A 12,739-nucleotide genomic window follows, 5' to 3' on the forward strand; every position below is an offset into this window, starting at 1 on the left:
GCTCTCCAAGCACGCACGTGTAATTATCTGTTCCCAGCAAGAATGCACAGTATCAGGTGCATCCACTGGGAAATCCTAACAGTGACCACATGTTTTCCCAGACTCATTCCACACGGACACCTGCTAAACACATGACTTTCACTCACTTGTCCATTCCCGACCGGGGATAGATACACATTACACAAATGTGGGCCTCTGCCTCAGGAATGTTGGGGTCCAGGGTCCTGTACCTGGAATGTTATGCTTGTTAGCGTGATAATTTATAAGGCATGTTGTTGTACCGTGTGTCCTAATGGGGTTTAGTTGTAGTAGTAGTTATCACATTTACAGGTAGAACAAAACAAAGGATTATTTCCAGCATCTGGGAAATCGCTGTCGTTTTAGTTTATTCCAGAAATGAGGATTTACTGCACCTCCTCCTAGTTTGTCAAGAAGCAGGAGAATGTTGGAGTCATTTGGAAAGAATGCAACACATCCAACTATTGTTTTGTCTCAAGGAACGGCGCTGCCATCCGTAGAAGGACGTCTGCGTACTTAACTCTTCCACTGCCATTGTTATAAGCTTGTAACAAAACTCATTTTACATGAGATTTTATGGTACCAATTGAGCAAGTACGTCTTTTAATGTGATCACTGGTTGCAGATCTGTCATTTGTGTTATTGTACTAGTAAATGGATCCAGTAAATGACAAGTACAACCTCAGCGTTCCCCTCCCTGCCATGTTCTGCCATACTTAGGGGGTTATTCTGGTTCACTCGGAAAGGCACAATCACTCTCTAATGGACAAAACCATGTGCACTGCAGGTGGGGCTGATGGAACATGCAGAGAGAGTTAGATTTGGGTGTTTTATTGTTTCTGTGCAGGGTAAATACTGGCTGCTTTATTTGGTACTTGTGTAGTTTCACGGCGGCAGTTACGTAGACAGAGTAGCATCCTTGTCAGAATCAGCGTAGTGTTCTCGTGGCCAGTGTAGTTAGCGTAGTCAGCGTCCCTGTCAGAATCAGTGTAGTGTTTCCCACGGCCAGTGTAGTCAGTCAGCGTTACGCAGTTATCGTAGTCAGTCAGCATTCTGTCAGCACCTTATTACATTGTGTCAGTTATGGCTGCCGACAAATGAACCATCTTTAACTACTATCCACGCCACCCCGAAGCGTGGCGAGCGGACGCGTTGCGCGTCCTCCAGACCGTTTCATACCACCACTATCCACGTCGGCGTGGAGTTGACTTGATAAAGTGTGCTTGTCACTTGCTCATTAGGTAGTGTATAAAGATAAAACATCGGTCTAATAGGAGTGATATGCTCTATGTATTGTTATGCTTAATCCGTGATTTTTTACTAGGGATTGCCATCGATGGCAATAGTGCAACTGGCCATTGATAGTGCTAAACTATGCAATGGATGACCATCAATATTTTTACCTAGCGATGGCCATCCATTGTGTTTGACTGATTGGCCTGTGGGCCAATCAAAACATGGGGGTGGGGCTTCTTGTGTTTCAGGGGACGGAGCTCTGCTCTATGCCCTGACACTTTAAGAAAAAAAAAAACATTGTTTTGCTGTGCTATCGATGGAGGGAAACCATCTGGTTCTCCCCCATTGATGGCAAAAGCATTCAACATCGGCCATAAACCATCGATGATTTAAACTCCTCGATGGTCATCCCTACTTTATACGAATTCCTTTGCTGTAAATACTAGCCCTAAATACCTGGTATATTAAAAGGAAGCTATGAGCGCGGTATTGAGCCGAGCCAGGCGCCACATATGGCAAAGTAAGGATTGCTGTGTAAGGGACACCTCTGTAGCTCAGTCAAGTGCACATAGAAGACTTTAATCCCTTCCCTGGCACTCCCGAGAATTTTCTGGGCTATGCTCCAGTGCCCAGACTGGCAAACCCGGAAAATTCTCGTGGTCTCTACTACTTAGCACCGGGCATCGCCAGCGGGTGCTGAATCTAGCTTCAGCCTCTGCCCGGCTCCGGCTGCCCTACCCCGCCTCCTCCCCCCCAGCTGTGTGCAACATGACCTTGTAATGTCACGCCGGGGGGCAGGGCCGGCAGCGGCTGCCCCAGCTGTGCTCAGCAGTGCTTTTGTTGTTTTTTTTTATTTTTTTTAGGGAGCGCTCTAAAAAACAAAACAAAAAAAAAACCCTGCCCTGTGGTGAGTGCGCCCTAAAAAAAAAAAAAAAAACACAGCTGAAGGGGTTAAACCTGATTCAGAAAAGTTTGATAGGCTGCGTATGTTACCAGCCTAGTGAACGGATAAATGGCGCCCCTACTGCTACACGATTTATGTACACTTACACATCCCCTCGCACCCCCCCCCCCCCCCCCAGTCTAGACTGACCTTTTATCTTGGCCGAATTTGGGGTTGGCGCTGGCGTCATGTGATGAACCAGGCATCTACAGGGAATGCCCAGCATTTTTGCGCCGATAAAACGCTGGCCGTTCCCCCTGCTTCCGCCCCTGCCCGACCTTTCCCCTCCTCGATCGAACAACCTGGCGAGTGTGAAACTTCCCGAAGCCGTTCGCATCCCGGGGGTTTGCGTGTGCGCATATTCGCACATGCGCAAAACCGATCACCGTAGACTGGCCCAAACTCGCACCGTAAGGTATGCGTCTGAATCAGCCCCTTTGTATCGATTGTGGGATTGCAAAGTGCTGTTATATATTGAATCCCCAACCTCATTGTTCTAAGTTCCAATCTTTATATGTATGCTTAATGGCACCAGCCCCTCACCCTTATCACTACTGATGGTAAAATCACATGACTTCCTTCTCTGGTGTTTGATTTGTGGGTGAGAGGGTGAGTAGTGTGATGTCACCTGGGGGGGGATGTGTGTCTTAATGTGCACAAACAGATATTGTCACGTATATATGCCCGTGTGTTTGCTTTCCGTGTGCGTGCCTTACACCAATTACACTTCCATCGCCTTTGCACTGTATGTGCTGTTTTTGTTATCTTTTATCCGGTATTTAACTTTCTCCATAAACATTGTTTCTGTTTTTTTTTGTTGTTGTGCCTCATGATTACGCCTTGTGAATTGTGTACGCCGACCTTTTAATGCACAATAACTGTGCGCTTGTCCTTCATATGTAATTATAGGTCTCATAATTATCGTCTCGCTCGAAGACACATTACAAAAAAAAGAGTTTCTTGGAAATGTGGGTTTGCGTGTGTAGAGCGAAGTTTTCTTTCGAGGTTTTCAGCACCATGGCAGAAGACTCAGCAGGAAGGAATGTAGTGCACGCGGCTGATCAGGTTTTACCCTGCAAACATTCGTTAGCTCAGATCCTACTGTTCATGCTCACCAGGAAAGTGCAGCCAGGGCCCTGAGTGAGGGTTGCAGGTAGCTGATGTATATAAAGTGAGGCCAGTACACTGTATGATCCCGCAGAAGTACCTGTGAACCCCGCCCCAGTGCCCCCCTTCTCTTACTGCTGCCTCCATAGACGAGAGGTTTGTTAATGCTATGAATGAGGTTATGCAGCACTGTCCAGCTGTTGGCGGATGCTGCAACTCCCGACGACCAAGGGGTATTTTTGTTTTGCTTACCTTTGTTTAACACCATTTGATAGTATTTTAAAGTAAATCAATAATAATGCAGCTGCCATATGGGTCCCATTTCATGCTATATTTATCTATTATCCTTTATTTAGCGTTACAAGGGTTCCACAGCGCCTAACCACGTACATAAACCAGATAACCACAACTTCCTGCACTGTAATATTGGGTCCGAATTCGTCTTCGATGTTCGGGATTAGCACGTGCACGAATATGCGCCTGCGTAATTCCCGGGAGCAAAGCGCTTCAGGGGCAGGCAGGGGCATCAGAAAGGAAAACGTCCAGTGTTTCATGGGCGTCTCCATAAATACGGTGGGCGTTCCCCTGAGAACGCAGGCATGGCGATGCCTGCTCATGGCGGGTTGCTGACAGCGCAGCGCTCGTCCAGAGTTCGGCGGGTAGCGGACGGAATAGAAGTCCGTCTAGACTGACTTTTTTATTACCGAAGGGAAGAAAAATGATTAGATGGTCAGGGACTATCGAATGATTTGGTACTCTTTACCTAGAACGGCGCCCGCGATTGGCATCGCGGGCGTCGGGGGTAAAAAATCGCGGGCATCGCGGTCATTGTATGCACATAAAAAACGGGTGCGACGCGATGCCCGCGATTTTCCCATAGGGATCAATGTTAAAACTCAGATTGGACGCGATTTTAGTGTTAAATGCCTCAATGGCCGCGATTTTTACATAGGAAACAATGTTAAATGGGCCACAGAGCCCTAATAGTCCCCCTGAAGTCATAAATGGCCCCCACAATTTTTAACGCCACCCCACGATCAATTTGAACCCGAAGCGTGGCGAGCGGCGGCGGTACGCGTCCTCCGACCTTTTCATACCCTCACTATCCACGTCGGCGTGGAGTTGAGAATAGAATAGTGTGGCGAGCGTACGCGGATACCTGTGAAGCCCGCGAAGGGACGCGTATAGCTGTGAAGGTATCCGCGTCCCCTCGCGGGGCTCGCCACGCTTCGGGCTCGGTGGCTCGCTGCGCTCGCCACACTATTCTATTCTCAACTCCACGCCAACGTGGATAGTGGGGGTATGAAAAGGTCGGAGGACGCGTACCGCCGCCCCTCGCGGGCTCGCTGCGCTCGCCACGCTTCGGGTTCACGTTGATCGTGGGGTGGCGTTAACAATTGTGGGGGCCATTTCAGACTTTAGGGTGACTATTTGGGCTCTGTGGCCTATTTAACATGGTTTCCTATGGAAAAATCGCGGGCATTGAGGCATTGAACACTAAAATCGCGTCCAATCTGACTTTTAACATTGATCCCTATGGAAAATCGCGGGCATCGCATCGCACCCGTTTTTTAGTGCATACGATGGTCGCGATGGGCGCCGTTCTAGGTAAAGAGTACCAATGATTTCACTCCTGTTTGACCATATGCAAGGAATTTGAACGGCGGGGTGTGGGAGGGGGGGGGGGGGGAGGGAGGGGGGAGGGAGGGAGGGAGAGACACGCTGGAGTTTTTTCTATTCCATTCAGGGATTCATTTACTATCATTGCTACAGTACATCTGTAAGTTATGAACTCATTAATTGGTCCTTGTTAAAAGCATATTTTTTAATCCTAATGCAAATTACATTTATTTACCTGGAAAAATAGGGGTGTTTGTAAAACGTTAGACCAGTAGCGCATACACACTCACGGTGGCATGATGGAGTCTCTCAGTGGCTGCACATCTGGCGGCAGCGCATTCATGCTGCAAATCTCCCTATCCACCAAATCCCAAACGTGCTCTAGTGTACGAGATCTGGCGAGCTCCGGAGTACTCTGCACTCATTGCCATGTGCTTGGAACCAATGTGATTGAGAACCCTGCATCTTTCTAAACTCGTGCAGTTCCACTTCCCTTTCTGGGGGTGTCGCTCTCTGCTGTGTTGCTAGCACAGTTCTGTTCTTCATAAGAGTGCTGAAATACACACCATACTGTGCTAGAAACACCACGTCATAGAGCGACGCCACAGGCAGGGAAGAAGAACTGCATGGTTTTGGAGGATGCAAGGTGCTACAATGAATACTATGAGGTAAATTTTGGAGTTCTAAGATGGAATGTTGCCCCTAGCACCGAATCCGATACTATCGGGGGGTGGCTCCAGAGGCGGGGCTGCAGCACAGTTCAAAAATCAAATAGGGGAGCCACACCCTCTGCCATTCCAAACGGACTCACTGGCAGTTGGTGTTTCTCCCCTATGTCAGATAATGTTTGTATAGTTACATGCCGTTTGTTTGTCCCAGTCCCGAGGCAAGATAAATATTGGTGCCCCCCAAATAGCTCAATCAGTACGGTGTCTGTCTCCAGTAAGACAGGTCATGGGTTCTAATACAGGGTGTGACACTTGCAAAAACGATGTTAGGAGGGGAATCAGCCACAGAAGCGATATCAAAGGCTTTCAATTAACTGGTTCAAACTCGAAGGGTAGAGGTGCCCCATTGAGAGCCGGAGCCCGGCGGCCGATGACTCCATTGCCTCCCAGAGTTACGCCTCTGCTCTGTATACCATCACCTGCCGAAACGGCACTGCTTGGCAGAAACAGACATTCAGGCAACAAAGACGGAGTTCCGCCATTCTGCACATTGACTGTTATTTATAAATAAACTTCTAAATCATTCTTGTCCTTCGTCCGAACACATCACAACTCAGGCATCCCTGTACTGTTTTGTTTAATATTCTACTTTTTATTAATATTATTTTTATCACCAGCAGTAGTATACTTAATGACAGGAGGTGATAACTACAGCAACAGAACCATGTTGCCCAATATAGAAAGTGACTTGAATTGCACAATATGGAGCCTTTTAAGGAACTTGGAAAACACCTACAGTTTAATGCTGGTGTCTGGGGACTGATTTCATTCATGAATATAGAAAGTGGGGTCATTTATAGGAAACAGTAGTGGTGAGGATATATATATGTCGTTTAGGCAATAGCTTAACCAGACACTTACACACTACTCATACTGTGATGTTTGGGGAAGAAGGCGGGTGACGTCACCGAACGATAGAATTCATACTCACTGAACGATATCGTTAACAATATGGCTCGCCTGGGAGGTCAAGGGGAAATCGTTGATGATATTGTACATAGACGATATTGAATAGTGCGTACGCATCTTTAAGCTGCGTATGCATAATACAATTCTCCTGAACTAGATGAATGATATTGTTTACGATATAGTCACGCTTACCATTCAGTGTGTACTCAGTATATCGTTCACCATGTGCTCTCCAGCGGATCGTTAACTGTCTGAACATGCAGACCGATCTGATGATATCAACAGTGACGGCGTGTTCGGCTACTTCCGGTGTGGGGACTCACCATGCTCGGCACACCATTATAATCTTATTTGTCCACTTGTATAGTAGTATCAAGTATTGTGTTCTTTAAAGCCACGGACATTCCCATTTCCTGGCGCCTGTTTTCTATAGCGTGGATTTTCCTTTTAATGAAATTCCAGCCACAACTTGGATTTTTTTCCCCATAGCTCTATCTCTGGGTGTACCTAGATTGTAAGCTCTTGCGTTGTATCTCTCTACCATATATCCGTTATTCCTTGTATGTCCATTCATGTCTGGGTACTGGACAGTAGGGGGAGGTGATACCTGAGCATGTGTATATACTGTATGTCGCACTTGTTACACTGTACAATGGTCTCACCTGACTGAGAATCCCTGTTTGTCTCCCCATAGGTGACACAGAAGATGTGGACGGCATGGAATCTGTCATGTTGGAATACGCTGCGCTGAACAGAGATGTAAACCAATACATACACGCCGTAGAGGAAACCGTACGCCAGGTAATAATGGGAAGCAAGTCCCGGCCTGTCCTCTGTTCTAGCTTGTGTGTGAGTGTGACACAAGGTTCCCTGCCCTTTGTCAGATTTATGTGTTACTCTTTAGGCGATACAAAGTGTTGTGTGTGTACAGTGAGGGGAGCGTGTTTCAGGCTGACCACAGGCTGGGGTGTGCCTGTAATGGGGCCAACTCAGGCAGCGGAATGGAAACAATTCATTTAGAAGTGATTTTATTTAATGGGCGCATTAGTCATGTGCTAACGGTGATCAGTATAAGGGGTGAGAAGGACGCTTGTGTCCTCTCCGGCAGCGGAATGGTTTGTTGGGTCAGAGTGTTCTACTGTCACATAGAATAAACTTAGGATAACCTTGGGCCACTTTCACACCAGAAGCACATTTAGCGGGTTAAAGCTTTTCAACCCAGGAATTTGCTGAAAAACCCGTGTTATTCTGTGGTGTGAAAGGGTCAACACGGGTCTTAAATCCCAGCCTTCCGACCCTGCTCTTGACCAGGGTTGGTGAGCTGGGATTTAGGGGAGAAGTCGCCACAGTGTATGGGGACCTTAGCGGGTGATAGCAGATTGCTGATGTGGATGTTTACCTGATGTTATTCCTCCTAATGTCTGTACATTGTCACCCCGTTATCTGGATAATAACATGTCTGAGGGGCCCATTTATCATAGGATCGCATATACAATGCAGGATCTACCACCCAGCATCGCATTGCAATATGCGCTCCTATCCGCGGGATGTATGTCCCTGCAGACTGCTTTGCCGGGTGCTGGAGGTCTGCATATGCGCTGTTAATGCTGACCTGTGCTGACCACACTGCCCCGCTTGCTGTACGGTTTGTAGCCCATAGGCCACGCAGAATGGCGGTGACCCTGGTACATGATGTGATGCTGTCTGATATTGATGTATCAGGTGGCATCACATACCCCATAGAAACCTTATGGAGGATGTGGCTGCCGGCGGGCAGAAGGGATCGCAGCAGGTATGGAGATTACTGCTGCGTTGTGTGTGTGTGTGTATGTATGTATGTATGTATGTATGTATGTGTGTGTGTGTGTGTGTTCCACGATAACTCTCAAACACTTTAACTTGTCTTCAGACTATGCATACTATTGTATCATCTTAAGGGACGATCTAATTTAGGAGGTGGGTTTAATCGGACGAGCCCAGGGTGCTGTCATAAGGGTCCATGCTATTTCCATTGTATTCATGCATTGTGATGTCGTTGGAAAGCTTATGGCTTTCTGAATACAACCAGAGCTGCTGAAAGCGCCACCGGGGCCCCGGTAAAACAAAGGGACGTGGCCCATGGGAGGGGGTGTAACCACACCCCTGTAAAAAAAAATTGCAGGGGGTACGGGCTGTGTGGCGGTGCACAGGTAGCTGCTGCCTCTCTCCCCCACTCTGCACACAGAACTGAGCAGCGTTTTCTGAGAGGGGAGAGAGGCTGTGCTGCTGTGGCTGATGGCCGAACCGCCCCAGAGCACCCCCCAACCTCCCCGATTGGCGACAGGGAGGATCTGCAACAGCGGAGGGGGGATTGTGGTCTGCCAGTGTTTCACAGCTGGAGGCTCCAAAAGGTGCCTTGTGAGAAAAGGTATAATTTACTAGCAGACATATCACATATCTTCATACACAAGCATGAAAACCAGGGACACGATTACAACATTTTTGACACACAAGATTCCAGCTATTGTACGAAGAAGAATGCACAGATAATCTGCAAATCTGTCACACAATCTGCACGCGAGATGGAAATACTGCATCACTTCCTGGTTCCCTGTATGACCAGCGTTGGGGGCAGGACACCACTGCATGGAGGCGGAGCCTACTGAGGTGGTCAGTCAGCCTCTGGTGTGATCATTAACAGAGGAACAGATCTCCCAGACAATTGTAAATAACCGTACAAACACTACATGGATTTATATTTTCCCAAGTGACCACTTAATGGGTGGACGGCTTTCCATAGCGGGAAAATCACTTGTACGGTCCGAAGGGTCCGAAGGTCAACCCAAGCATTAGGTTGACAATGGGAAGGTCGCCTGAGTGTACCGCATCCCCTGACTCGTCATCCTGTTCTCCCACCACGCCGTGGATAGTAGGGCATGAAATACCACCTGTCGGCACATGCCGGCTCAAAAAAAAACACAAAACTGTATTTCCACCTAATTCTTGTGTCGAACTTCTGACCCTGTCAACCTAAGGCCTTCAGTGGTCCACCCAATGCACAGTATGTCGACCTTAATACGCTTGATCTAATGACCGTATCCTGTTGCTCAGTGGATGCAGAGTGGACAGCAAAGACACCTTCTTCTACTGAAGCCCATATAGATATACAGTAGGTGTGCCATTCATCCAGATCCATGTAGAGTCATTGGCTAAGTCCCAGAATGTGTATTTGTTGCGTTTCCCACAGTTTCATTGGTTGAAATGAGAGATAATTGTCACCACTGGGCCTGCACTGCAGTCATCCAGCGATATCTTCAGTAACTTGGTTCCTTTAAAGATTATCGGACACATTCCTCCAACAGGGATAAATGGCGATTCTGGAAATGTCTCACACGGCCGGATCTGCATTCTTTGGAAGTTAGTAACCGACCAGCTGGTTACGGGAACTTGTCATTATTCCCTAGATCTGGATTATTGTGATGTGTGAAGCAGATCATTTCTGTAAATACCCTTCTGTGTGTCCTATCTGCTCAGCCAGGCAATACATCATTTATAGGAGAACCGTCCTAATGGTTTCTATTTATTTATTGATGTATTAGTGTTTGCTGCCTTGTTCTAGTTGCTATGTAAGGTTATACGGTCCCTTTGTTATGCCCTGCCTGTATTCCGGCAGAGGAGTATATAGTGTACGCCAGTGGTTCCCAAACCTTTTTTGAATCACGGCAGCCAGTAGTATCAGAATTTACTTTTGGGGCACCCCTAGGCCAAAAGATTCTTATGCCCCCCTCCTCAGATGTATTAGGCCTGTTGAAGAGATAAAGTGGAGATAAAGTAGAACGTGATAACGCACCAGCAAATCGGCTATGTTTAACAAATGACAGACAGGAGTTGATGGGCCGGTGCATTATCACCTTCCACTTTATTTCCACTGATCAGTAGCCATGCGCCAGTGGTGCCTCCAGCAGTGCACCACCACTAGGGCACACACAACTCCAGAGTAAAGCTGGGTACACATATGTACAATCGTCGGGCCGTTCTTCCGTTCTGCGGACGAACGGCCGTTCGATTGTATATATATGTACGCAGTCCCGATCCCTTCGTTGCGATCGATAAACGGCCAAAAACGCTCTTGGCCGTCGTCGGTCGGTCGAAGGTTCTTTGCTGCTTAATATTCTTCCGACAGGACGGCTCCATATCGAAAGAAAAGTGACATGTGTACGCACGTTCGATCGATATGCAGCCCGTTACTGCGATCATTCCTCCCAAAAGCAGCACGCCCTCTTTTTCTTTCGATTGTTTGGACGGGAGTACATCGGACGTCGCAAGTAAAATTGTACATATGTGTACGCGCAGATCGGTCGTATGTTTTGGACGGTCGAACGTGTATTCGGTCAATCGAACGGTCGCAAGAAAAATGAAATTGTACATATGTGTACCCAGCTTTACACCCCACCTTCGGTGCATACCATCACCCTGCCCCCCCCTGCCGAGCACTGAGGCCACGCCCCGCTCGGGAGCCCTCAGACGTTCGTGTGTTCCTCTAACCCCCCACCCCCTCTACCCCCCGTGAGCACCCAGAAACAGCCGAAGCTGACAGCAGCAGCCCCAGGGGAGCATGCGCTGCTGCATAAGACCAGCGACTGGAGCTTGAGTGGTGAGTATTTCTGAGGCAGGACAAACCGGCCCTGGTAGGTTTGTCCTGCCCCGGGGAAAACCAGCACTCAAGCGGTTAATATCTCTGCCCTACTGTATCGTATGCGACCCCCCCAGCAAGTGCTGCCGGATTCGATCTTATGTACACAGGTCCACACATCAGAATCGGACCCTTTTCACCTGATTTCTCAGCATTGGATGAAAAGGCCCCAAATCACGCTACTGGATGGCAACCTAAAGGGGCATACACACGTAGAGATCTGTGCTAAGCAATTTTTCTAAGCAATTTTGCTGGTGTCAAGATCTCCCATGGAGAGCACATACACACGCAGAGATTTGTGCTAAGCAATTTTGCTTAAGCAAAAAAAGGCCAGGTAGTGCTTCAGAATGAGAGATTGCGATCAGTATCTCTCATTCTGTACACACACAGAGATTTGCAGTCATTTGCTAAGCAATTTGACTAGATTTTGACTGCATGCACTGACTTAGTTAGCAAGAGATAATTAATCTCTCGGAGCATACACATGGAGAGATCTGTGCTTACTTTCTAAGCAATCTAGTTAGATTGCTTAGAAAATAGCACAAATTTGCTCCGTGTGTACACCCCTTAAGTGCGCTCAAGATCTGACACCTATGGATCTCATGACCACTGCAGAATCTTCCTGCAACTCATGTACAGACCTCGTGTGCTGTTTATGACGCGTACCTGGTCTGTGTGCTTCTGGTTTCTCATAATGCGTAAAACGTTTGGTAGACATCAAAGATTTAATGCAGTTTAATACTGAAAATATATTTGGTGGTGAGGGGTATAATGTGAGAACACTGTATTGTCATGGATGGAGTACTGATCCCTTTGCTGGTTTATATTGCCACTAGTTTCCGACAATATACCTGTAACGTCAGCACCGAGCGGAGTAACACTTGAATTGCTCCGTTGAGCCCCATCTAGTGGCTGCTGGTGTGCTCAGCACTTGAATGCCCCCCCTTAGAGGTGAGTAGCAGAGCCATTTGTTATATAGGATAGTGCAGAGTGATTACTTACCACTCACAGTAATGTGACAGCACAGAGGAGATCAGGGGCTTAGGAATGATTGCGTGTAACCAGATTGCACTCTGTGTTACCTTTTCCTGTAGGGTGATCTGCTGTCTGAGCCGGGAGGATGTGGTATGTGAGTGTACACAGCAGTAGTATCTGTTGTTGCGGTGAAGCTTTCCGGAGGAGACATTCTCTAAGCTCTTGCTGTTCCGGATACATTCTCTTGTTCTGAGCAGATGAGCAAAATTCCCCTAAAATACCCTTCTGTAGTGTATGCGGCATTTCCTCAGCCACAATTATTCTAATGCCTCACTGTGCCCTGCGCCAGTCTCTTACACCTGGATGTGTGTCTGCGCCTCTCGCAGGCCCTGTTGTGATCACTTAGAAATAGGGCTTAAATCGCCCTGTGTGTATGTCCCTTATCAGTTAATAATAATAATATCTGACTGGGGCAACTAGTGATGGAGTACTGATGTGCCGTCAGACACGGCCATGCTGTCTGTATACGCA

General features: G+C 47.6%; 1 protein-coding gene across 1 annotated transcript in view; it reads left to right on the forward strand.

Annotated features, from left to right (window-relative positions):
• NSMCE2 (NSE2 SUMO ligase component of SMC5/6 complex) overlaps positions 1 to 12,739 on the forward strand; it is a 181,305-nt gene that overhangs the window by 58,710 nt on the left and 109,856 nt on the right. Inside the window, exon 3 of the mRNA XM_083144835.1 lies at positions 7,256 to 7,362. Coding sequence (XP_083000961.1) covers positions 7,256 to 7,362 — 107 coding nt within the window. The remainder of the gene's footprint in view (positions 1 to 7,255; positions 7,363 to 12,739) is intronic.

This window comes from Crinia signifera, chromosome 5 (assembly GCF_055691185.1).
Source record: "Crinia signifera chromosome 5, ASM5569118v1, whole genome shotgun sequence".
Taxonomy (NCBI): domain Eukaryota; kingdom Metazoa; phylum Chordata; class Amphibia; order Anura; family Myobatrachidae; genus Crinia; species Crinia signifera.